General features: G+C 35.1%; 1 protein-coding gene and 1 pseudogene across 3 annotated transcripts; both read right to left on the bottom strand.

The window, feature by feature from the left end:
• Positions 1–9,628: 9,628 nt before the first annotated feature.
• LOC128181965 (monocarboxylate transporter 12-like) lies at positions 9,629–13,097 on the bottom strand. 3 transcript variants are annotated; one of them, XM_052850551.1, is made up of 7 exons: positions 12,726–13,096; positions 12,312–12,455; positions 11,938–12,189; positions 10,936–11,313; positions 10,707–10,832; positions 10,574–10,591; positions 10,101–10,207 (listed from the first exon to the last, which is right to left on the bottom strand). In XM_052850551.1, exons 1-6 carry the CDS (start codon positions 12,919–12,921, stop codon positions 10,578–10,580), a joined length of 1,110 nt encoding a protein of 369 aa, XP_052706511.1. In that variant the 5' UTR covers positions 12,922–13,096; the 3' UTR covers positions 10,101–10,207; positions 10,574–10,577. The 3 variants fall into 3 exon arrangements, with proteins under 3 accessions (XP_052706509.1, XP_052706510.1, XP_052706511.1); XM_052850549.1 differs by lacking the exon at positions 10,574–10,591 and having other exon boundaries at positions 9,629–10,207; positions 12,726–13,092; XM_052850550.1 differs by having other exon boundaries at positions 10,073–10,591; positions 12,726–13,097.
• Positions 13,098–13,747: 650 nt separating this feature from the next.
• On the bottom strand, positions 13,748–25,899 carry LOC128181970 (monocarboxylate transporter 13-like; annotated as a pseudogene).
• Positions 25,900–27,704: the final 1,805 nt, after the last annotated feature.

The following is a 27,704-nucleotide window of genomic DNA, read 5'->3' as shown; positions in this document are numbered from 1 at the left end:
ATTTTTAGACTAGTGAAGTGTTGCCGCTAGCTGCAACAACTTCTGGTAACATTTTTGCAAAACTGTTAGAGTTATTTCTGTAAAAAATTATATCAACATGCACCTAGAATATTGCCACTAGCTGCAACGACTTCTGGTAATATTCTGGCAATACTCACTATCATACTGCCAGAAATAATTTTCTGGTAACATCTACATGTATTTGATCATTTAAAGTCATGAACTAATTAATTTATACATAATATATATTTCTGGCAATACTGCTCGGCATCATATTTGATTTCTGCATTTAAAATTATAACAAGCTGCATTCCAGCTCGAAATAATTCGTGTTAAATCTTCTCTGATCAGAATGCAAACATGCATTTAAATTAAACCATGTACTTAATTGAAAAAAAATAAATGCATAAGTAATACAATAAAAATTTCATTTTAATTTTTCTAACAATAATAAACATTTGAATTCAAGAAGAAGCCGAGCAGTGGAGGGGGGTTAACAAATTGTCAATTATTTAGATATGATTTAAATTATAACACCTCAAATTTTACAAATTCAGCACAAGTCTAAAACTGTCAATTAAAATTGCATAAATTACTTTTGTATATTTTTCCCCCCAAAATAATAATAAGTCGAAAACATTAAATCTAATAAATAATTTATGATTAAAGTCTTATTCTAAGAAAGTCTTAATTAAAAAATGATATTCCATTCAATCGCATATAACTATTATGCATGGTTACGATGTTTCACTATAAAAGACTGTTTGAATCAACCACCCCCCCCCCCCCCCCCAACTCATGTTTTACGTGAATACAGACCTGTCTGTTCTTTTGTAACGGTATATTCTTTTTTATTAAGTTAAAATATCAGTATCAGTCTACTTAGACTTGAGTATCTAAACTGCTCGATGCATGTTGAATTAAGAATTTTCGTATGCTGTTTGTTTCCACTTTTACTTTTGTTTCAATGTTAAGTTACGCGCGCGTTGATTGGTCGATCAAATCGCTAGCCGCCAATTTTCATATTCGATGCTGCCATGTTGTCTGCCATCACTGAAGATGATAAAATGAATGAAATAAGGGAATTATCTGTAAACAAGGTTAAAAATTACACTGTCAATGGAGTATTTATCTGTGAAAAAATCAACGGCTGAACTGAGGACGAATCTGAGTGAATGAATCGAGTGTCGATACCCCTGCACCATCTGCATGAGCACGTTTTTGAAAAAGTAAGTTTAGCAATAAAAATATATTCATTGAATGGCAGTTTAAACAGGTTTGTTATAAGAATATAAACCATAATATTGCGATCTACCTTTATACCAATGGGTTTAACACTTTTTACGACCCATGCGCGGATCCAGATATTTTTTTCGGGGGGGGGGGGGGTCAGACGGTTATTTGAGTTTGCCAGGGGAAAAGGGGTCCGAGGCATATTAGTGGTAATTTCATAATGTTATTTAAAGAAATTTTAAATTTTGCAGGGGGGGGGGGGGGTCTGGACCCTCCTGCCCCCCCCCCCCCCCCCCTCCAGATCCGCGCATGAGACCAATCCTAAGACAATGATGACGTAATTTTTTTAAGATTATGGAGAGGAACATATACACAACAGTGCTTAATTCCAATGTGGATATTGTTGTGATATTCTGATAGCTGTTTTTGTGATTGTTTATGTGTGAAATCAGAATGCCCACGAGGCTGTCCAAAAAGGATATTTGGAATGCCTAGGACGAATGCCTTGATCAGTCGTAATACAGCAAGTGGTTGTGCAGGACTTGTAAACTACCGGTATATGGTTTGAGCTTTGCTTACGGTAAACTGTGAACTTTTGTCCATATCCGTATGTGCGCGTTGTGTCAATCAAACTGCAATACATGTTTATCTGCAGCAACAAATCGTCACTGATCGGCTGAGTACTTTTAGTCAAGTTTCATCATGATTTGTTCATCATATTTGTGTTTATTGTATTTATAAAATGTGTTGAATTTAAAGATTATTAATTTTAACAGGTGTCTTTTATAAGCATGTTGAAATACCAGTTTCAGATCTTCTTTAATATTGTGTAATCACAAACTGTCTTGTTTCATTTTCGAAAAGTCCAAATTTAATGCAAAATGTTTGTCTTGTTGTAACCTTTTTGCATCTGTTAAAAAAATAAAACTGTAATGGCAATTATAGAATTTTTTTTCATTTTGGTTGTAGATTAATATAATATACATGATTGTTTTACTGTATACATTTATTATTTATAAATATTGCATTAATTGTACCATTGATGCCAGAGCACAGAAAATGCATTGAACCAATATTTCTGCAATGTCATTTTTCTTATGCAAATGTATTGCCAGAAAGGTGTTGCAGCAAAATTTTTGCCGTAACACTTTTCTGGCAATACATGTATGGATTGCTGCAACCTCAAGAAAGGTGTTTTTGCAACAATATGTTGCGGCAAAACTTTTACGGCAACATCTTTCTGGTAATATTGCCGCAATCGCATTTGCATACAAAAAACGTTACAGCAGCAATATTGCCGCAGTGTATTGCCAGAATGTTGCTGCAATATTGCTGTAATAATGCCAGAATGTGTTGCCAGAAGGTCAATATTTTGGTAAGGGCAGGCTCATTCTCGTTTGCTCAAAAGCAGCTTCTTTGAAGCTCAAACTCTGCATCCGAACATCAAAACCAGATTCACATTTTTGATCATACTATGTAACCTATTTTATTGTATGGAGCGGAAATTTGGTGGTATTTTAATCTATTTGCAAGAAAATTCATATCCCTGGTTGTGCAGTTGACAAAATGTATTCCAATACCACGGTGTAGTACCTATTGGTATTGGTATTGTTATATGTAAAAAAAAAACCGCGGTCAATGTTTCTCTTTGAAATTATAAGGCTACTAGCTGAAAAAATGGCTGAAATAGTAAGTATGTTTCTTCGCACATTAAACAAAATGCCCATGTACAGTAATCAAACATTTTAGCTTACTAGAGTAGTTGACAACCCTTACGGAACAAAACACACATTTTTAGAGTAAAATATCAGTTATTTTCTACAAAATAAGGAATTTACATATAAGAACATCATATGTTACCAACTGGAGTTATATTATCATAATATTTTTTTGGCAATTTTATCTTAAATGTTTAAAGGCCAGTATATTGTTTTCTCTAACAATTAAATACATGTATTAAAATGAATCGTGCCATGGTTTTCATCTCTAAAATTCATGGGTGCCAATTTTATGGATTGCAAGATTTTATCAAGTTTTTCAGGTTTATGAATTCACTTCTATTGATAAATGATGAATAATGGTTAATTTGTATAATTTGTAATCCGTACCTTTCAGAGTAAGTATCCTGGGGAGAATGATTTCCGTTGTATATATTTAGAATGCTCTGAATGACACAGGTATCGCTCCAGAAGAATTCAAGTAACTGTAACTATCTAAATAAAAACTCCAATATACTACACGAATTTACAATACATCTTCTTTTTTTGTAAACGCTTCCCCTAGAATTGTGAACCGTTGTTCCTGGGGGACCAATGTTCGTGGCTTTCGTGGGTAGCCCTTACCCACGAATGTTCATCCCCACGAACATTTTTACAAGCATTTGTTTAAATAAATATTTATTTACAAAAATGAACTTGCCACAAACGAAATTATTTCCCCACGAGCTAGCCTAAGGATATTTTGGGGTACCCAATACGACTCCATCGAATAAAAATGATTCCACAGTAAGATTAAGCTAGAATATTGATATTGCAACCATATTTTAGTTTTCATTGCGAATGTTTTTGTCTGTTTGTTTGTGTATAAATTACAGCGTGTTTATACATGTTATGTTTTTTTAAAATATCATATATTAAATTGAACACAATTAACAAAATACAGGTAAAAGTATTGAGATTTTTTAATGAAAATTTCATATGTTTAGCCATTCTGGAAATATATAGCATAATTTGGTGCTTTTTAATATTTTGAGATGACACCTACTAAAAACTAGACGGTAAAATTTAGTATTTTTTTTCACATTTAAGGTAGAAAATGATAATACTATGATCACATAATACAATAGAGGAGGAACATCGCTATAATAATTGCAGTAGTTTTTTTTATATCTGCTTCGAAGTGCAGAAAATGACATTTCTTAAATATTCCTATTTATAGTAAATGTACCTGTATTTTGAGATGGTCCCTAAATAGAACCAGATGGTAGACTTTTTAAAACTTCGCAAAAATGCTAGAGATTGTGTTAAGTACATATGGTTAAACAATACAGATTTTTTTTTTTGCTACTTGAGTTTTTACGCAGAAAAAAAAACAAAAAGTTAATTCACACAATTAAAAAAAGCAACAAAAAACAAACAAATCGGCCTCCTTAATTAATTATTACCAATGACAGTGACAATGACAATTTCTGACAAAAAAAACAGTATAAAAACAACCAACAAATAACCTTTATTTTTATTTATATACGTGTGATAGATCCGTGCACAAAAACTCACACAATTTTCAAGAATTCATTATAAAACATTTCAAAAAAAGGAAAGTAAAAATGTACGTGGAATTAAAATAAAAAAAGAATGTGTATCGATGAGCGTCGCTTTCAGCCCTTGGTGATGACGCAGTCACCCTCCACGTCTATCCCCACCACATTCCCCTCCTCGTCCAGCTTGAGATCCGCCTGGTTGACATTTTTGAGCGGGTTTGAATTGTCTCTCGTGTTTTTGATCACCACGTTTTTGAAGTTGCCGGCGTTGTCCGCCACACTGATCTTGAGGGTGTGTGCGTCCAGGGGCGTGGTTGTCCTATTAATGGCGAACTCCACGAAACCTGGTAAAACATTGTTATATAGCCAATGTATTTAGTCGAGTATTTTCAATCATTTATGATATAAATTAACGTTATAAATTGTTCTCATAATAAAAATATCTGCCCATATCTAATAATACATAAGCTATTTATTCTTTATTAGGAGAAAATTAAAACGTCAGGCGCCTGTGTTGCAAATATAATTTTTTATATGAACATACATAAGAGCAAAACTAAAACGTTAATTTCTGTGTGAACCTTTTAACGGGTCAAGAGGTCATATTTTTGACGTCACAATGATAAGTATAACAATGATAAAAATAGTAGCAATCTTCTGAAAAGCCCTTTGCTATACATATGATTCGATCCGTCTCTTCTTGAATCCATTTGTTGTAAATTTTTAAAACTATCATTCCATGTTTTCACTTAAACCATTAATATACATAATTTTTAACATTTGATCAATGTTTTGTCCCATTGCAACTATCCATTTTTTATTGTTAAACAGCAATCTCAAATAAATGCCAAAGCACCTTGTTAAAGTGACATAGTGATCCCAAAAGATATTTTACTTTTTGGTTAAAAAGCTTCTCATTTCTATTCTGTAAAACATTCCTTTTCAGAGGCAGCCTATCATTTCCATCGTAACGTGACACAAAACATGACTTTGCACTCCACAGCCAATCAAAACAGCGCACTCCACAGCCAATCAAAACAGCGCGTTTCAATAAAAATATAAACCTTATATATTATGATATTTTTCCGTGATTGTATTGTCTTACCTTCTCCGCGGTCAGAAGAATTCACTTCCACCCATTTCGTGTCGTCCAGATTGTGAATAAGGCTGACCATTATTGTTTTCACCACACTAAAAGCCTAGAAAGAGAAAGGAAATCAATGTTATTTGATATATCATAATCAGAACTACGATCACATACTGTACTAGTATTCTGGTACCTCGGCACTACACGGGGTCCGTGAATACCCTAATCCCCCCCCCCCAAGAAAAAACCCCCACACACAAACACACTTCCTATCCCTCTTTCCTTACACTCGCGAAGTAAACACACTTCCTATCCCCCTTGCACTTGCAAACATTTCTAAAGTGAATTCTAAATGTGCAAATCATACAGAAACTTTAGACAGTAGATCTATGTATGATTAGTGGTACATGTATATTAATAAGCAAAAATAAAAAAGATAGCTAGACTTGCAAATATATAAATGTAAGATACATGTACAAACAATCACCGTCTGAGACAGAATGGTTTTGTGTACTAATACATGTCTGTACTGATAGACTGGCAGTCAGAGACTTCTTTGCCTATAGTCGTAATTTCAAACGCTTTCGCCAAGAAATTCGGGATATTTGCATTGAACAGACTGACGGCGAACCAGTCCATGGTATTTTTGGCGTATACTAACGATTCCACTCTATATTCAGAAGTGTATTTGTTGTATTGTGTGAGTTTGGGGAAAACAATTCCAAGCAAGACACGTGATTAGCACTGACAGTTTTATGTGCGTCTGTCTGTTTGCCGGTTTCTGCAAATCTTACATAATTACAAAAAGTAACGGTCTTGATTACCCACACGTGTGTTCGATAAATCAAGCCCTTACGATGATGAGTTTAAATTAGATCCCCGGCAAAACTTTGTAATGCCGAGGCGCTGATAAAGTGCAACCTGGTACAATTCACACAAAAAAACTGAAGAATCTCAATGACTGTCCCACCCCCAATAACTCTCTCTACTCGAGATGGAGAAGTGACATGAGTCTAAATTCACTCCCAGTTACTCATCATTATGTGAAGTGGAGTAGTGAGACATGACGGGTGCTGTAGCTTGTCTATTGCAGCGACTCGGGGCAATAACATTAGGTCTCTACAGTCGTTGACTTTTAACATAATCTCTACGAAAATCTAGTAGATCTGAGGGGGTTTTTCAGATAAAGTTGTAGAAGACAATGTTACGCATCCAATCTTCAAGAGTGACATCTGACTTCGTGAGATACCGCGGTACATCACCCCTTACTCCAGTAATATACGTCCTCACTCATAAACCAAGATCTCTGACCCATAGGTCACTGACACTTACCATTTATATAGTAATTCTCAGAAAGTAGGTCAGTATAGTTACATGTATATGTCGTATATCCCATAGGTGCTACACCATTTAAGATCTTTAATTTAGTTTATCACTGAGTATGGAGGAATGTTAGAAGTTTTATGTGCAATTTGGAATCGATTCTTTTTTTTTTTCGTGGAAAGAATCTTTTTTTTTTACCTTTTTTTTAGGAAGGAGGGGATCAACAAACCAGTATACATGTATTTGAAAATATTGATTACTAGTAAGCGATTTGATAATCTTTTATAAAAAAAAAAAAAATTGGCATTCAAAAGATTTCATTCTCCGAATCTTTCTAAATTGCAAACATCTGGTTGAAATAAGGACAAGTCTAATTCAATAAAGAGCACAATATATCTATTCGACCCTGAACCTGTCGGAAGTTATTTGAAATATTGTCTGAGTTCTGGCAGATCGCATCTATAACTTAAAATAGACATATCCATCGGAATCTTAAAGGCCGAAAGGTTTAAAAGCGCATTTCGCCTTGAAATAATAGCTGGATGATAATATCTAAAGGAAGATTTTTCATAGCAAGGTTTGACTTTTAACGTTGTGGAATTTTCAATTAAAACCCAACGTGGTTTAATTTTGTTTATATGTTTTCTCAACTTATCCCAATAATCCAATTAATCCCTACCACAACATTAGTTAACCCAATCGATATCTTCACGTTCTTTTAATTAAGAAACAACATGGATCCATTTCAGAATGTTATATATATGTATCAAGAAATTACGAAGTTTAGAATAGTTTTACAGACGAATTCGAACAAACTCACAACAATCGAAAATACTACGACAAGCCTTACAGCACCACGTCGTAGTAAAACAATTGTATAAATGTGAAGGGAGAGGGGGGTGGGCCTCAATTAGCGGCGAGTTCCAGGAATACCGATATCTTGTGTGATTGTTTTACTTAACCCGTCTCCCCCAGGAGGTTTGTACACTATGTGTAATGAATTTGAAGTGTTTAAGGTCGCCTACTCACTTGAAAAACTATACAGAAAGATGGCTGCCTGTAAGATGATGGATGCCTTGATGAAGCGCGCTCAGCCTCTTATCTGTAGCCCGCGTCCCTAGTAGCTTTACACCACTTATCAAAGACCAGTAAATTAAAATTCAGATACAGAAAGATAATCCTGGGGCGTGATCTGGTTTTAATCAAAATTTACAACTCACAATGTAGATAACTTTTTTCAAGACTGGAAAATTAAAACGAATGAGAAAAAAACCATTCAAATTTCACCCTACTTCCTTAATCTACAAGTTTTTTTAGAAAGCAGAACAAAAATTTTATTTTCATTTTAGCAACGGATAGGATATACCACATGAAATTACAAAATTATATAGCTTGTTCGTTAAACAATACGACTTCTTGTGAACCAAATGACATTTGAAACATTTGAATCACTCACATTCCAGTGCCCCATCCCTAAGGATATTACCGTAGAATTAGCAGCACTTAATCAAAAAGTTTACAATTCATCTCTATACTTATATTGTATTGATTGTTTTGGTAAATACATCTTACCTGATTTTGAAAAAGAAAACCCACTCCGTACAGAAGTGTACAATGCTATGACTTAGACACCACCGGGAAACAATGGAAATGGACGCTCAAAATCGCTGTTTACTTAGAGGCGTCTAAAAATCGCTACAGTCCGTCAAAGTCAGGAATAATAACTCCAGCGATCGCGGGTATTGCGTCATTAGACGTTTTGAAGGGTGCGGATTGGCTGACAGCGTATTCATTCAAGACATGCTACACGTGTTTAGAATGGTCAGCGTGCGAGATAAGCAGGGCTTGATGTACTATTATCCGGCGGGTGAATGACATAATACTGAGTAATTCCCGTGCTCTGTTTTCATTTGGATTAATAATCAGCATCAGATGGGGTTTAGAGTAGTATATTTACATATGTAAATACAGAGGCCTGCATAGATTACAGCTCGTTTTAGGGAAATCTGTTACGTAAACCCATAAGCAGTGATAACGATCCCGAAAATATATGTCAGTGATGAAGGTGTGCGAAAAACCTGGGGAGGAAATTGATGTGTGATTGATAATGAGGTTAGCGGGTCGTGTAACGTATATGAAAAAAAGAAAGAAAATGTTTGATGTGGTTATAAAATCTTCCTCGTGATATCGGTCAGACGTACATAAATTGAAAATCATTTTTTTTTTACAAAGTAGCGTTTAGATGTTATTCTTCCATAACTAACCAATGAGAATGTAGGCTGTTCTGTATATGAAATAGTCGAAAAAATGTGTAAGACGAAGTTAAAAGACACAACATTATTTTTTTATGCCTGTAATCTGGTGTAGAGCAGAAAAGATAAAAAGTTTTAATTACTAATTGTGAAAAATTAGAACAGAAATTTAACGAAGCGATCGGTTTTTATCTCAATTAAAACATCATTTATATACATATTTAAATCTTTTTAAACTAATTACGGTTGGACTCTACAGACTATGAGTTCTGGTCCCTGAGCGACATGAAGCTTAGACAAACTCACGTGTGAGCCCAGTCACACCTTTATATACTTATTACTCTTTCTGAGATGTCTATTGCTTTGTGGAGGCCTGAATTTAGTCAAACTAAGACACACACAGGACCGCTAGAATTTGCGCCTTCACCAGACAAGAGCGCCAAAACTTAGGTGGAAATCTTTATTATTTTATTATTTATCATGACTTTTATTATTGTTATCATCTTTTTATTTCACATTAATATAAAAATATATGAACGACTATTGTGTTCACTTCTCTTGTAATATCAATCATAAACACAATGCAGCTACACACGATACGCTTAGGAGTAACAGTTATAATTCTTTCATGCATATCCATTATATATATTTCATCTTGATATCTAACTACTTTTAACTAGTAGGATACATGCACATGCAAAATACTTCTTAATCACAGTTTGATAAAGTTTGATGGTCAAGCTTAAGTCTGCTCTGATTGAAACTCGAATCTTCGTCCACGCCTGTCGGGGACCCCCACACTGACATGACCGGTATACTTCCGCTATTTTCAGTACTTCCGGTAACTAATTGTAAATATCCCACCGTCAGTATTAATTGGTAACACCGGGGGGATTGAGACTGGAGCAAAATGTCGTTTAATTATCTTCAGAATTCTCGCCAGATTCCTGCCGTCACAAGAGACTGTCATAATCAACAGCATTCCCATAACTGTACATCCGGCGGAAGTGTAGAACACGGGGTCAATGGCCGACATCGCCAGGGATAGGTGGCCTGTATAATAGATCAACCCCGCCCGTAAACAACGTTTCTTATAATTTAATTATGCAATGTGCAGTCACGAATTGAGGAAATTCTCAAACTGTTTGGAATTTAGGTACCTGTATTCATTACCTTGGCTGACACCATTGAAAGCGACGTTAATGTTGTCGTTGTTTTTAAATTTCAATATACGCGTGTCAATCTCTGCGCGAACTTCAAATTTTATTTTAATTTTAAAGCGAGACGCAGTTTTCTTCCCTCGACGTAAAAGGATGACATCGCGTGTTCAGTCGCAAAAAATATACAAAGGTTATGTGCAATTTAAGGGTTATACAATGTATACACACGTATATAGTAAAAACAAACCGAAATACGTACCCTATTACAGCTGATCTCCTTCAATATATACAAAACTAAGGTATAAAGCCCTTCCAAGTTTTAAAAATGATTGAAAAGAAATAACAAAAATATCAAAATATTATTATATAACATGTATTGAAAAATAACGCACGCATGAGTGGTCCCCCTAGAAGGTAACCGGTCCCTATGACGAGGTAGTTAGTCCCCAGGGTGCTGGACAACTTGTCTACTCCAAACAGGTCTATTAATACAGGGGGTGTGATGCTGATGAAGATTCCTAAAACCAAAAAATATACCGAGCAGTCCTTGATGATCGCATTTTAAAAAGAAGCAAAAAACAAAAAAAACAATTCAAAATATAAAGCATTAACATTCCTTACCAGCTGAAAACCCAAACAACACAGCCCCGACTGACAGAAACAAAATGTCAGAAAAAAGTGGAAAAAAGAGAAAGGACACCGCGTTCATAGCAAAAGATACAGACAGAAAAAGGCGTCGTCTTTGACCGGAAGTGCTGGCGAGTCCCGCCATGATGAATCGGGAGGCAAGGTTAGAGATTCCGCTCACAGATATCAAAAGTGATGTCACTTCCTTAGAGAGTCCCGTCTTTGCGTTTTTGACCGGAAGGAACAGGAAAGGGATCCCATAGGCCACATAGAGCAACAGATAGGCCGCACACACCCCCGTGTACCGCGCCGATCTCAGAAGTTCGGGGTCAAATACGGTCCGGTAAACTTGCCTCATTATGGCCATTGCATCTGAAACGATTTCGATTAACTTGATGACCGATGATTTGATAAGCTAGGACCTTCAAAAAATTTCAAACAGAGTTTGGAAATGGTATAACCTACAGTGGCGACATTAGTTTTCTTAATCAATTTTCGTTGATTGAGTATACTAGTGTATAAATAGTGCCTGTTTAGGAGGGTAAGAGTTAAAATCGACACCCCGAGAAAACCGTTGTCAACCGACGCGAAGCGGAGGTTGACAATGGTTTTCAAGGGGTGTCGATTACAACTCTTACCCTCCTAAACAGGCACTTTTTATTTTATTATACTGAATGTCTTAATTTTCAAAGAAAACTTAACTACTTTTACATATGAATGACGTGAATTCTTTGGCGAACCGTACGCGCATAGTTTACGCGCATGTAACAATTCGTTGTGTTAGCCGTTGCCAAGTGTGTTGCTAACGCTGAGGGTAATAGAACGGATTATCAACTCCGTCTAAACCAATCAGATTTCAGTTTTGAACATGAAAGTATAATAATGATTTTTATCCATTTTTGGGGTACCATGATACTACTTTAGCATGTACATTGTATCTACATATGTAAGATGTGATTTTCTGAGCAATGTTGTACAGGTATGAGGAGTACTCACTTGGTTTGCTGTTAGCCAGACTGACGTCATAAAGGATTGAGAACATGATCCCGTGACTGTTTAGGGCAGATAGGATCAGGAAGGTTCCGTGGATTCCGTACGTTTGGTTCAGGGTTGTAAAAATATGCGGAAACAAAACAATACCCATACCGCCACCTATGACGCTGATAATAAGCGCCAGGGGGCGCTTCTTGTCAAAGTATTCGCTGAGGAGAATGTTTGATGAAACAACCATTAGACTGAAACCTATGCCTGTTATTTGAAAAAATAAGTCAAGAAAAAAAATTAAGTTTTAGCATGCATTATCGTATCGAATTTTGTAAATTTTGAAGAACTAAGCAAGATAGCGGACCCCGTTTTAACTAAACGTCTACCTGGGAGAACTCCTGTACAGAATACGATTACCGGAAGTGATTGTGAAGTCGAGGCTACAAAGAAACCGAGGAAACAGAGGAAAGATCCGCAACAGGAGAGCAGACGACAGGAGAAAAATTTAGTTAACGCCGCTACAACTGGAGCTGGTAAGACAAAACACAGCGAAGGTTCTATAAATCTGCATAATACATGTATTTTGGATAAGGGTTTTTTATATTGATTTCTACTGTTCTAACAATCGGTGAATTAAAAATACTGGCAGATATGTTAGCAAACGTCTTTAGTAATACAAATTCAACAAACCCCTTTTATCTGCTACATTTCAACTCATAAATAAACCTAGATAATACGTGTATTATTAACAAAAACATTATATGGTAAAGCAGCTATTATTAATATGGGACTGATTTTACCTAGACCCCAGCCAAGTCCATTATACAGAGCATTGATGGCCGACAGGGAAGATCCGGAATCTTTGAACAAGCTACTTAGTTCCACCTCCACCAAACCGAGGCAGCTAGCGTTCCCAATGAACAAGAAGAAGGCCGCGGAGCATGTGGCCACCACCAGCCAACCGTGGGTCGTATCTTTGGACACTTTGGGTGGCATCCGAGACGTAGTTTACCTGTGTTATTTGGGCCCCGAACAACGTTATATACCTGCCTCAGCACTTGTTGTTACCTTTATACTGAACGGAGTTAGACTGTATGGTATCCACTAAGGGTCTAGTGTGGTTGTTTTATTCATTTTTAAAGCACCTGCTATATAGATGTGAACAGAATAGAATAGAATAGAATAGAATATATGTAGAATAGAATAGAATGTATTTCCAAATTAAGGTCTCAGGTGGCATGACATAAAACAATAATGATTACTTACTTGTAACTTGTGGGCTCACAGTTCAGTTTGTACTCGTTGTACAACAATATATGTATGTATGTATGTACGTTAGAACTAGGAATATTTATTTACGAAATGAACTCAATGTCTACTCAAGTTATACGAGTATAACCTAGGTTGGAGCAATTTGCGCTTTATATCTGCGAAGCGGATTATAAAAAAGCGTAAATTGCTCCAATCCAGGTTATACTCGTATAACTTGGATAGACATTGAGTTCATTCCTTATAATTTAATTTTCTGTAATTTACTGTACAAATTGAGTCCGTTTTACTTTTAAAAATGATGTTAATCTGTTCAAATTAAAACGTAACGTCAAGCGGATTAGTACGTTTTTGACGTTGGTGCATTGTGACGTGTCTTGTGACATGCAAACCAGGTTATACAAATTTAACAAAAAAAATTCTATCCAATCAAATGCCGCGTTTTAACCAGAATTACATTTTAAACAAACATACTAAATTTTATAGTTATTAACAAGAGATTTATTGTATCATCACTTGTAAAAATAAACACAGAAAACTAATTAACACGATACAAATGTAAAGTAATTTATTGGAAGACGTGTAAAATGTGTACAATCCAACCATGTCATAGAGACTCAATAAATTAAAAACACAAAGCATCGGTATAAGGGTGAGAGTAAAAATGTTTTGGATTGGCCAGCTTCGCCAAAGTCACGACACGTGATCAACTCTTGAGAACGACGCAGTCGCCGTTCAGGTCGATGCCCAGAATGTTCTTGTTGTCAGGGTCAAGCTTGAGCTCGGCCCGTCCCACGCCCTTCAGGGGGTTTTTGTTGGCCAGGGTGGCAGTGAGGGTCACATTTTTGGCCTCGCCGTCGTCGTCCGTAATCATGAAGCCCAGGGTACTAGGGTCCAGCTGTTTCGGGTTCCGGTTGATTGAATACTCAGCGTAACCTGGTGAAAAGTAATTTTGATGTATCAAAACAGTATTAGTGAATATAGTATTTTGAAATGAAAAACATTCGGGGTTGCTCAATTTTCGTGGATTTTGTGTTAATCTCTAACCCTAAAGTCAATATCCCAGACCAATTATAAAGAAAAGCTGTGTCCATTGCATACATAAGCACATTCAATTCATTTAAACTCAACGAGCTTTTAAAAAAATTATAATAGATAAACGAAAACAACATTAATATGTCAATGTTCTAATATTTAATCGCACATTTGCAAAAATGATATAAATATAAGTAATAAGGAATCATTCTTTGAATATTATGAGGTGATAATCTCGGTCGGAGTGTGGTCAAACTATCATTATGATAAAGCCTTTCGGGCTTTATTAGATTTGACCACAACCCACAAAAAGTATCACCTCATAATACTCAAAGAATTATACCTTGTTCCTTAATTAAATATCTATTTAAAATTAAGTACTGTTCCCATGATATAGAAATTTACTTATGGTGCATTGAAAAATGACAAATCAGATTTTAAGCTAAACTAATATAATAATGAAGTTCGTAATTTTGTGATTTTAACCTTTTAATCTAACCCTTAGTCAATACTCGACCAATGTCAGTTTCTATATCTTATCACTTGAATAATATTCTATTCTGAACATTTTATTTCTACAGAATTATAATGTACAGGAAGAACAGTGTTCCGGATATGATCACACTGCCTGCCGGTCTTCTAAAACAAATTAACTTCCGGTTTATAATTGACCTTTGACCTACCGTCCCCTCTGTCGGCGACCGAGACTTCCGCCCATTTGTCTTTGTCAAGGTTGTCAATCAGAGAATCCATTACTAGGCAACACAAAAAGAAACAACATTGAATGAGATTAGTAAATACTAGACGTCTTATGATGGCTCAATGGACGTTGTCATTTTTAGAGTGAATCGATCTTCTTTAGAAGAAGAGCTCTATAAAAAATATCGGAAAATACCCAGATTTCAAAGGTAAAGTATGTGTTTTTCTCTATTTAATAATACTTTATAGCTTAACAACTCAAATCTAAGTTTTGGGAAGATCTGATGGTTTATTTGTTGATATCCAGCCTCTTTAATATAAAGACTGAAAAGAAAAACGGTCAATTTTTCAAAGAATGCATTAAAAAAACATGTGTTTTTCAAAGCAAAACAGACATTTCATGAAAAACCCTATCTGCTGTCTTTAGTATATGAAGGTAATGTGTTATATTTTTATCTGAAGGCAATGTATTCAAATTAACTTTAACAAAGAATTGTGCCATTATTGTTTGAATCTAAGAAACTGTACAACATAATTAATCTGAAGGATTATTCGTACTACCTAATGAGTAAAAAGCAATAAAAGTGAAATTGCTATTTATAATTGAATAACTAAAACGACATTTGAATTTAACCAATTCTTTTTTTATTTCTTTTTAATCGTATATTCAATTTGATTTTTTACATTCAAAAATATTTTACCATAAAAATGGTTGACATTATCTTGTGTTTAATGAGAAGAGTGGAATTATTGCTAAAACTATCTCTGTTTTTCCCCCCAAAAATATTTTTTTTTAATCATATCATTATTCTGTGACTCACAAAGAAATGGTATAGGAAAAGATTCATACTAAATTATTCTAAATTAGAAAAAATAAAAATTATCACAAACTTCACTAATCTTAACATATTTTTGCAATTTCAAGGTAAACTGGCTCAAAGAGTTTTCCCCCAAAAATTGTCTTGATTTACATCTATCTCAATAAAAAGAAATAAAAAACGATTCGAACACACGTGCGTGTCTTATGAGCTGAGGCAGCTTTTCCCGCCATACGGATCAATGATGCGCGTGACTCAATGATCAGCTATGTACACCGTACAGATTGGAAATGTCAAAGTCATGAAAGTGTCTGCATGCTATGTTAATATGTCTCACAACAACTTATGATATTTATCCAGCTGCCCCCCCCCTTTTAGAACACCCACCAGTGATGATGCAATCAGAGCTGTACACAGCTGTTTACTCAAATTAACCCCATCCCCCATCCCCTCAAACGAACTGTTACACATAGATTCCTGTATTGTTTATTTATATGAGTGGTCCGAGTAGTCTGCTGTATTTCATAATATTGACAACCCCCTCTCCTCTTTCCTCCCATAATATTGACAACCCCCTCTCCTCTTTCCTCCCAAACATAATTACAAAAACATACTCTCATGGTTAAATAGAAATGTTTGTGTGATACAATCATTGCGACATAAAGTTAGAATTCTTGAGAACGAATAGCGGTGAAAAAAAAAGAAATAAGATAAATCAGTTCGTAAACTTTAGGTCGACTTCAAAATTTATTCATAACTATTTTCCTATCTACTAATAAAGATGAATTGAATAAAATTTTAAGTTCTGTTATGTTTTGTAAATTTTATTTTTCGACTGTCACTAAATGTACTCTGAAATATTTTACACTGTCATGGAGCATATTTATTACTATGGTATACTGGATATTCTAAAACGATGCGCGGGGTACAGGTAGGTCACCAAACTATAGGCCGATGATCCCCAGTCTGGCGAAATCTTTTGGTCATTTAAACGACAAACGTAATTTGGGAGATATTGATGTAATTAGAGAGGTTGATTTTCAGCTAAAAAATACCACACCGTTCTCTCTCTACATGTAACCTTCCCCAAGAAGAGAAACAATCTTTAATCAAATTATGAAACAAAGTCTACCCTATCACCTCCACCCCGGGGAATAGCGGATGGGGGGGGGGGGGGGGGCGTCATTTTACAACAGTATTGTGATGATAGAGAGGCCGATGTGGCCTTCGAACAATATGGATCTTTCTACCATTAGAACCATCCTGGCATATGTTAACATCTTTTGTTGATTGTTACAATTAGACTAAGGAATGGAGCGCACTTAATTAGCTAATCAAGGGGGTGATGCTAGTTGCTACTCCAGCGTTGTGAATGGTACTCCCAACGATGTAACCTCACGTGTAAATAATGTAACTACACGAAGGAGCGCGTGCGGAGTTACAGCATTACGAGGATCAGATAGACTAGTTGATTGCAATGGATACGCTCCATTCAGCAGGGGGCAATCATGTCAGGGATAATTGTTATCAGATTGGAAATGTGGAAAATGAAGGTCACCGGTATACAGACAGACGGTGGAGACTAATGTGTGTGTGTGTGTGTATGGGGGGGGGGATGCAGCAAACCCATCAGTGACAGATGTCAATCAAACAGAGAACATTGCTATCTACTTTAACGTTTTAATTTATGGTGAACCAAAATATGTATTAACTCTTGCAATCCCTTCCACCCCCCCCCCAACAAAAATGATTAAGCATTGATTGATTTATGTTTTTCATTTATTAAAGTTTTGAATTTTCAAATATTCCTCAATATATAAGCACTTCATAGGCACACAAGGACGTGTTTATATCGTATAAACGCAAAACGAGACATCGACCTCGGGCTCGGGCCTCGCTCAAAGAACGACCAATTTTCACCTCTGATGTCAAGCAACTGTCGGATGTACCTTTATCGCCTTTGTTCTAGTGTTGGCTTTAGATTCGTTTTCTAGCTTAGACGTACTTAATCTTATTTAAACAGAGATCTGGAGATAATGATATAATTATTTCTATAAACACTATATTTGGCGGACGTAAACTGATTTAAGGATTTTCATGTTTGCAAAATCTTTAGATATTTATTATTCCTATAATCAAGAGGTATTTTAGTGTTTTGTAGGGGGAAAAAAGAAAAAAAATCTTCAATTCAAATAAAATTTAATTAAAAAGTAATACACTTATTACATTAATCATAAATGTCTACAAAACCAATGATTCAAAAGCGACTTTGTTATATACAGTCAAAAGTAAACTATGCACAAACTGCAATTTACGAGGTTTGAAAATTTTCAGTTATCTCACGAAAAGATGACACAATTTATTTGATATGTAAAAGCAAAAATTTTATATGCAATTAGAAATTAAATGAGTTATAATTTATGTTTTTTCACTTTATTTTCTAATACATATCTTTTTACATAAATAGATACTCCCTAGCCACTAGGCACACCGACTTGTCGCATAAAAAATATTTCCTAAAATTGATCACACAAAAATAGAAAAATCATAAATATATTAAATATTGTTAAAGTTTCTAACTTACTGTGCGCTATTCGGTCCTTATCTCCGGACTGATACCAGTTTGTTCGTCAGCTAGTCTGTAACAAATAATTTCTGTCTCTGAATATATAGCCTCCCTAGGATGAAGCCAAAACTAACACAAACAATGCTACGGAATAGAACATGAACACTTGTAGAAACTATACGTGTCGGACACAAACAGGCCCTGGACGTGCGAAGACTCTGACAGTAACATCGTGCGCGTGCAGTTTGAGAGGAACGGGGGTGAGGTGTCTTCAAAGATAGGTATCTAAAAGGCACCTTTTTGTACCCATCGGGTATATAAAGACAAAAATTCGACTTAAAATAAATGGCCGTTTTCTTTAGAGAGAATAATTTCATAAAAATTTAATGCTAAGACATAAACGAATGCTTTTTCAATTTGTTCAACATTTGTTACCCACCTCAAGTTTGTCTGAAGACAATACGATGTATAGTAAGCATATTCACAAAACGTTTAACAGAATGGTGTATGCTAACAATAAATGATGCAAGCATATAAATTGATGTTTTCTTTTTCAATTTTTGAGTCTCTTTAAAATTTTTCCATGAACTTGCATTAGTGTGCTCATTTGAGAATACTGGGCCGAATAACTGCTCTTTGAAATTTGTTTGACTTTGGTAAAGTGGCTTTTTTAAGCTAGTGCTTGAAAACTGATATAACTGAAGTATATACATATTAGAAAAAATGTTGCCTTTATTGCATCTGTTGTTTAAAATCAAGCATACATAACTTTCAAATAAGTCAAATTCTTACTTTGAGTACCGCCATACATATTTCTAGGTTAATTACTGGTAGATTCTCAATACTGCAACACTGAACCAATAAAGAGGTCACACCTGTTTATCTATAGCTACCTTTTACCAAGAATTAGATGGCATTGCAACATGCACGTCAAGCAATTCATGAACAAGTGCATAGTTTCAAACACCATTTTCCTAACAAGGAATTTGTAAGCATGTTTGGTAAAAAACCAGTAATGATAGGTCAGCTTTAACGGCCTTTTAGCTTCTGAGACAAGATGTTCATGTGCTTCATATGATTTAAGCGCATAGATCTCGGTCATGATGATTGACCAAAAACAAAAAAATCCCACGCCGACAATTAGTAAATACCGCGCAATGTCTTGTTGCTCTCTATGAATTTCTCGACTTGTTTGATATACTCTTATAAACAAATATACACTGACATGAGTGTTTCTCTATTTTCTTTTCTTCTTCATCATCAAAATAAATACACTGTTAGCTCACAGCTGAAGACTCTAAATCACTCCCTTCCTTTCCTCCTCCCATTCTCTATTCTGATGTCGGATTCGATAACAGATTCAAAGATGACATTTTTAAGTTACAGCTTTTGAGTCCTTTTTGATTTCGTCGTGATTAGATTTTTAAAAAAAAGCAAAACAGATAAATATTTTGTCGAACACATAAGTCTACTTGAAATGCTTTGAAAATCAAACGTTTCTCTAACCCTGTTACGTAACACTCCGGATATTTACGGATATCAATCCGTCTAATATTCGAGTTTTGCCTCCGCCGAATCAGATGAAGATTGTTCGAGGCTGCTTTTCTGTTGATACCCAGAGTCAGGGCGGACCAATGTGTATCAGACAGCCATTAGATTCCCATTCTTCATTTACTCAGATATAGAATCAATTATGTAACAGGTTTTGTTAGTAATTGCACGGATTGCTGATATCGGGATAAAATGATCGCCTCCCAGGATGTGGTAGATTTCATTCAAAGGAATCAGAGATTATACTTACTTAAAATGAAGATTCAACAGGAAATGGGAATGAATTACAGAAATTTTATTAAATTCATAGACAAGGTATTAATCTAACACCCCCCTCTCCCTTCATGAGCAGAAAAATACGCACAATATACATTTACTTTAAATCAAGAAACAAAAACTTACAAACCGCCTCACCACTCTCTTTCGGAATAGAGAAGACATGCAATTTTAATTGCAATCTTTTTGCACCCTCAAATACAATTAAAAAACCCATTTTTTTACAAAAAAAAACACATATTAGCCGCTCTTTAAAAAAAATTATAATAAATTAAAAAAAAAACGAGAACAATTTGCCCTAAAACTCTTAACTCGACCTTAAAATTTTATTTTACCTTATCAATCCCATACGCCTGTGCTCACAAACCAACAAAAAAATATAACTAATAAAAAACCTGTTTATATGTTTGTCTTTCTAAATAAATCCCATGTATCACACTTTGTACAAAAAAACTTGAACTAGTATGAAGAAGAATGGCAATATTACAGGAAAAACGAAACAACTGAATTAGAAAAAAATAGATCACAAAATACTATCAAATAGTTAAAGATAGACCAATCTTACCCGTAGAGGCGGCCTAGGGTGACTGACGATCTATATTCCTACTCCCGCGATTTTTGTATAAGAAAAGTATGCGTGTGGGGTTATCCCTCTGAAAAGCTAAATTACAGAACTATTAAAGAAACAGCGTCATATCAAAAGATTCAAACTCTACGAAAGAGCAGCAATTTGTCTGCGTATCACAAAACACGATAAAAGCCGGATTCCGAGTCAGAAAGTAAACATGCATGACAACAATTTTGATTGGTTTGTAGATCAAGGTCCTGGCATAAACCAGAATCCTCTGTTTTGAAGGCGTGCAACAATATTCCTTTCACTATATGAAAAAAAAAATGTTTCTTGGCAACTGAAAGCTAAATTTTGCTTTTTTTTTTACAACCTTTCTGGTACAATCTCATTAATCAACTCGTAACACACATACAAAACCTTATTTATCAATCACATGGTTATTTTATTTCCTTTCGAGAATATTTAACTAACACGGAGAGGTCATCAAATACGTTAAAGGATGAAATGTGCTTGAAACTCTGAGCAGTGATGAAATATTTTTTATTGTTGGAAATATTGTGGCAAATAAAGAACCTTAGTTTGAAATTACCGAGAGCGTTAACTCCTGGTCAGATTAAATCGGAAACTTATGCGACCTTTATTAAAATAACGATAGTTTATAGTTGATGAGCTTGTTATAATGAAGGAACAGTCGATACTTAATTCAAAGTAGGTGTCAGCTGCGACCAGGAATTGAACACACAACCTTTCTATTTAATACAAGGACGAGTTTATTTTTTATCATTACATCACTTGTTTACACACAACAGATCCATTCGACGGTATATTTTTGTTTGTTAGCTTTGTTGGTTGGTAATTATGATGACTAATAAAAGAACCTGCTGAATGTAAGCGTCCGGATCGTCATTTGACTGGAAACGAACGGAACGAGAGGAATTCACACAGACACATTAGTGATGGAGTTATGATTAGAAATAAATACTCTCAGACAAATGTGGGTATCAGATAATAGGTTTCAAGGGCTGGAATGATAGAAAAATGCCATTTGTCTGGCGAATACGACACACAGCATTAATAATATTTTCCTCTTTTTTATCAATGAGATCGAGAAAGAAAGACCCTTGTTATGTTTTGTAATAAAACTAATCTCTGTTTATTATAAGGTAGGTTGTTTTATTGACATACATAAATAAAACTGACGATTATACAAATCAGTTCGAATTCATGAAATTTTAGAACCATTTTCATCTAACATGTTTCACAATTTCAAATCAAAATGTTATGTTTAATATTTACATTTGATTATATAAGCCGATTTTCTTTCTAGAACGAAAGTATAGCGTTATGCAGCAGGTGCCCCAATCGATGACGTGTTACTCAAGGCGTAAACGTCATCACTGGAGGGCTTCTTCATCACCGGTTTTTGTATACTAAGTGAATGTCGGACTTTGGTGAATAATAGGACCGCGGCCCCAAGGAACATTGCCACTCCTGCCGTGTAGAAGGGAAAGTCGGCGTTTTGGACCAGATCTGAAACGACACCTAAACAATGGAAATGACGAAACAGTGAGACAGGCACGAGAGAGAGAGAGAGAGAGAGAGAGAGAGAGAGAGAGAGAGAGAGAGAGAGAGAGAGAGAGAGAGAGAGATATCAACAACCCACGTGTACACTGTCTCCCTTAAACTTACATAATTTTAATTTACTTCGACTACTTTATTAATCAAAATCAACGTATTCGTACAAATAAAGGTAATAACCTGTGTTCTGGGAATTAAGTTATAAAAGACTTTCCATTCACAACAGATGTTGCTTAGAAATACCGATTATTTTCTTTTCTGTTTGAAGGCTTTAATATGACCACGATTATGAAGCCTCATTAAAAACCAAAGATAGTTAGTATAATTTTTTAGAATTTCAAGATTTATAGTACATGCATACTTGTTAAAGGGCCAGCCACCAAAGAGCCAATCCCGAAACTGAAGTTACTGACCCCAAAACTGGGAACGAACATCTCGATCCGGAACAAGTCAATGAGCATGACCGGAAGCAGACTGTACAGGCAGCCTACAAAATAAGATGAACACTTATTGCCACTTTCAACTATTTTGTTAATGATTATATTTTATAGAAAAAAAGTAAAATTTTAATTTTTGATGATTAATGTAAAGTAAATGTTATTTCCAAAATGCAGCATATCGTTCATAAAAAAGTAATGATAAAATACCCTTAACTTATTTTCTAAAATTTGGTTTAGATGATATGTATAGTAACATAAAAATATATATTACGAATATAAAGTGTAGATTTTTTAAGAATTAGAAAAAGAGATAAATATATGCTCAGAAAGATTTTTTCCCACTGCATCCTATACAACAACATACATTACAAGCAACAAGTACATCTCGGGGACCAGTGATGTCTATAACGCCCTGAAACAAACCTAATGATTAGATTCATAGCGAGGCATCAGATACAACGATCATTTGTTTTGAAGAAATGGAATATCAGAACGTTTTACCAAGCGAGATAATTCATTATGTTGCGTCACGTATTTGATATATTTATTTTCCATACCTGTTGAGATGCCAAACAAACAACTACCAATGATAAAAAACAAGGTAGGAATTAGCAAAGGCATAGAACGCCATTGATGCAGAACAAACTATGGATGCCGTGATGAAAGACACGAATCGTCTGCGCCGAGAACTCCCGGTCAGAATCCCGATCCCGACTCTTCCGACTAGACTTGTAAAACCAATGGCCGAAATCAACATGGCGGACAGTTCTAATGAGAAGCCCATGCGTATGGCCTTCAAATGGAGAAACAGGAAAGGGACTGTGTCGGAGAGGCCAAACATCAGGTGTGTTAGAGTTAAAGATATTGAATGGGGAGATCGAAAAAATGCCTTGTCCCAAACCGCCTTCTTTATTTCCATCATTATCGTTTGGTCTTCTGAAAAAGATTTTAAAGACACTTCGTATGATACTTCATGAACGAAGACATTCATTGTAGCTGGAGCGATTTGTATGATACATGCATATGATAACAATACCATTTCTGACTGGTGGCTTTTGAATTTGCCGGTACACAGCCCCGCACACGATACCATTGAGGTAGAGGGAGGAACAGAGAAGCAAGGTTCCCCGAGTTCCATAAACTTCCAGAAGGGCAGCGAAAAGGACCGGAAACACGATGAAACCGAGGCCACCTCCGGCCATGCTGAGAGCCATAGCGAGGCCGCGCCGTTTTTCAAAACAGCTAGTGACCGCAAATGTGGAGGAAATCACCATCATTCCTAAACCCAGTCCTGTAAAACCAAGACAGAGCAAGTTATAAACCCAGTCCTGTAAAAACAAGACAGAGCAAGCCAGCCACTTAAAGTAGTTTGATAATTGCACTACGTCACAATATGGATTTAACAATTATATTGGTTTGACTTTTGAATAGTGTTTTAGATGTCCGACAATGTTACACAAACCAATGTAAAAATGACCAGTTGTCATGGAAACGTATGCACAAAATAAGAGATGAAAAATGATTGATGTTGATAAGTAAAATAGAAAATCGACATTACAACACGTGTAACTGTTGTAAATTGATACATATTTCTTATACACAGTTTACCACGCAATCATTACATACATTTAATTATGCTTTTATTGTCTTTCTTTTAAAAAAGTTTCCTCCAAGTTCAGTTAAATTTTAAACACATGTTAGGTATTGTTGACAGTGTAAGACATGCTCCTTAATAAATACATATAAGGTGTACTGATGAATTGTAACTACATGTACACGAATTGAGTATTTTCTTTAAATGGGCATTTTGGTTAAAATAAAAGTTTAAAATCGAAGATTTCTAAACTTATCTACAACAATCAGATTGTTATAGATATTAAGTTTAGAAATCTTCGATTTTAAACTTTTATCGTAACATTTTCCCCCTTATTCATTTTTATTCGTTATTATTTGAAGTATATTTTGAAATTCTCTCCATTTGTGTATATTTTGTTTGCTTTAAATTTGAACGCCCATTAGACCCCTTCTTCCCTTAAAAAAGATTAAATACACTATTTATTTATTTATTTATTTATTTACATACCTACTTACAGCAACACGTGCTATAAGTATCAGTGTAGTTTGTAGAAGTACATTGCTACCACAATATTGAACAAACTACTTTGTCGATTATTGTAACTGTCAGTTCTATTTCGAACAGCCACGTGAATTATTGTACATAATGTGTAGATTATCGTTACCTGGACAGAGTCCTAAGCAGACGAGATAAACAGGAAGTGATCTGCTGAAAGCCACCGTCATGAATCCAGCAAAGGTCATGACCCCGCCAGCAGACGACAGGACGCCGCACGTCGTGAATTTCGTCATAGCGGAGATAAGTGGCGCTAAAATATGAAATAATCTTTTAAAAAATTATTTGCCATTTAACCCATTTTAAGAACGAGGTCTTTCGGCAAAGACGAGTATAATTGATGATTGAGGCTGCGTTTGCTGTGAGCGTAAGAATATTGATGACGTTTCCAAAGCAATATAAAATACTCTTGAAATGAGTATTTACAATGTAAGCTACGAAACCTGAATAAAATTGGGAAAAAAACAAATAGTTTACATGCCTAGAAGCAGAGGGACTGCGTTAACCAATGCCCCTGTCCACTCTAGCCCTGCCGATCCGTCTTCCAGTGTTTTCTCCAGCTCCGCTTGAATGATACCCATACAGCTTCTGGTTCCAGCGAAAAGGAAGTTGGACAGGAAGCTAGCAATAACCACCATCCAACAGAAGCCGCCATCTTTGGTTCTGTTTTGTGGCCCTCCACCATATTTACCCCTTGTTACAGTCTCCTTGATCAAGACCGGATCCGGATCTTGGTTAATCACTTTCAGACGTCCATAGTCCTCCTCGGAATCTTTCGCGACTCCTGACTTCGCAAATCCGGTCTCTTCATTGCTGATACAAAAAACAGTCGAAATAACTTCCGGTCCTTCCATTTCCGGTTCTTTGTTTTCTCCATGTCGATTAAGATTTTTCTGGAGAGATTCATTAACGATTTCTTTTTTGGTCTCGACTTTCAGGACTTCGGACTCTTTACCCATCACCTGCCTGTGTGGTCACAATAAGTGCTGGATTACATGACGTGGCACCAGATTCTTCAGTCATTATATATCCAAGGATCGTCTTAAGTTCGAGGACAAGCATTTTGTTTGTATCTATTTGGCATGCCGCTGAAGGGATATATTAGGTTCATGAGCATGAACGGCGCAATGGATAAACTACGCCTCAGAATAATAAACAATTCGTTCAGTTTCTTTTAAAAATTATACATTTATGCAACATGAATTATTTTTTCAGGTCAGGAGCTAAGTTGAGTAAAAAAAACCCATAAAAATCCAATCGGATTTTTTTTAAACCCATCAACATGAAATTCTTCGGATACACCTGTTGTAAACAAATTGCAACATGCCATCCGAAAAAAAAGAGGATGAATAATGCTATTCAGGTCTTTGCTTTTGTAAAAACCATTTTTATCAGTAGCTCCTAAAAATATAGACGAGAGTACGTTTACATCTTTCAAAACCAAATAGATTCATATTTTCAAGACAAATGAAACATATAATAGCATGCTTTAATAAACAAAGCAACAAGTTTGACATTTGTCTCGTTTTTTTTAAATAATTACTATTTTGCGATATAATCAATTTAAAAAAAATCCTCCATCTCATGAATTTTCTCTCAAATATAAGACTTAACTTATCTTTCCTGTTAACTTATATTAAGGTGGCTCTATACACCACTTTTTGATGACGCAGTACGCAAAAAAGTAAATCTGGAAGCATGCAATTCCGGTACTGGCTGATTTAAACTGATGCGAATTGTATGGGGGCCGCTCTTTTGAAAAGTTTGTTAAATGAATAGATTTAATTTGATAATTGGAAAATTCATTACCTACAAGTAATTTGGTATGTGACAGCTGCACGCTGTGTGGTATTATTTATCGAAAATAAAATTAAGTATAATTTTTTAAATAGTTTCATTCCCATCATCGATATGTTACACCGTAGCGCATTGGGTTTGGGGGTTCACTACAAACCTGTAGGCCACGAGTTCGATTCCCGTTGAGAACAATAAATTTTTTAACTTTTCAAAATTTTATAAAACGTAATTTTTGGTTGAATACTGTGAACAAAAATTCGAAACCGGTGAAAATATTTCAATCATAATTTGAATAAACTTTAATGCACACTAATATCGACACCTTAAGGGGATAGGAGGGTTGCTTTGAATTTCTCTCAGGTTGGGATACATAAATCCTAGAAGCCTAGTTAATTTCCCCCTTTATTTGATTGACTTAGTTTTGCATTAAAGCGAATTTATTCACTTATACAGGCCTATAATAAAATATGTATGTATTTATCATTCTGACATTATATTTAAGAAATTTTCTTCAACTCAGAAATGAAAAGTCCCCAAGGTGTTTGGGCCTTGGGACTTAGGAACGATAACCCTTACCTGAGGAACTTTCATACCAAATAAAATTTAAAATATTTTTTGTGTTTATTTTGAATGATTTTCATTCATTTTTTTTTATGTCACATTTATTTAAAAAACATTTTCTTATAACATCAAGCAACTTTTTCAGATGATTTGTCAACAGAGTAAGAAAATATGAAAAATTATGTTTTGGGGAAATACTAAAAAAATTGCAATAATAACATTTTTTATGGTAAAAAGTGTAATATTTTTTTTATGTGTCCGAAGGAACTATCCATCATATGACAAAAAAATTCTCTCAAATTGTTAATTGCTGTCTTTACAGAAACACGAAAAAACTTATAAAAATTCTATAAAAATACCTAGAGTATCCCTATCATCATTTTAATATTTGATAAGTATATGTTTTGTGGTCTTCTATTGAAAATTGGAATAAACTGTGGGTGTTTTGAGCCACCCTAATACATTAGGTTGTACTCAAGAGTGATCT

The sequence above is a fragment of the Crassostrea angulata genome, chromosome 4, assembly GCF_025612915.1.
Source record: "Crassostrea angulata isolate pt1a10 chromosome 4, ASM2561291v2, whole genome shotgun sequence".
Lineage (NCBI taxonomy): Eukaryota > Metazoa > Mollusca > Bivalvia > Ostreida > Ostreidae > Magallana > Magallana angulata.
This window is presented reverse-complemented; position numbering and strand designations above follow the sequence as displayed.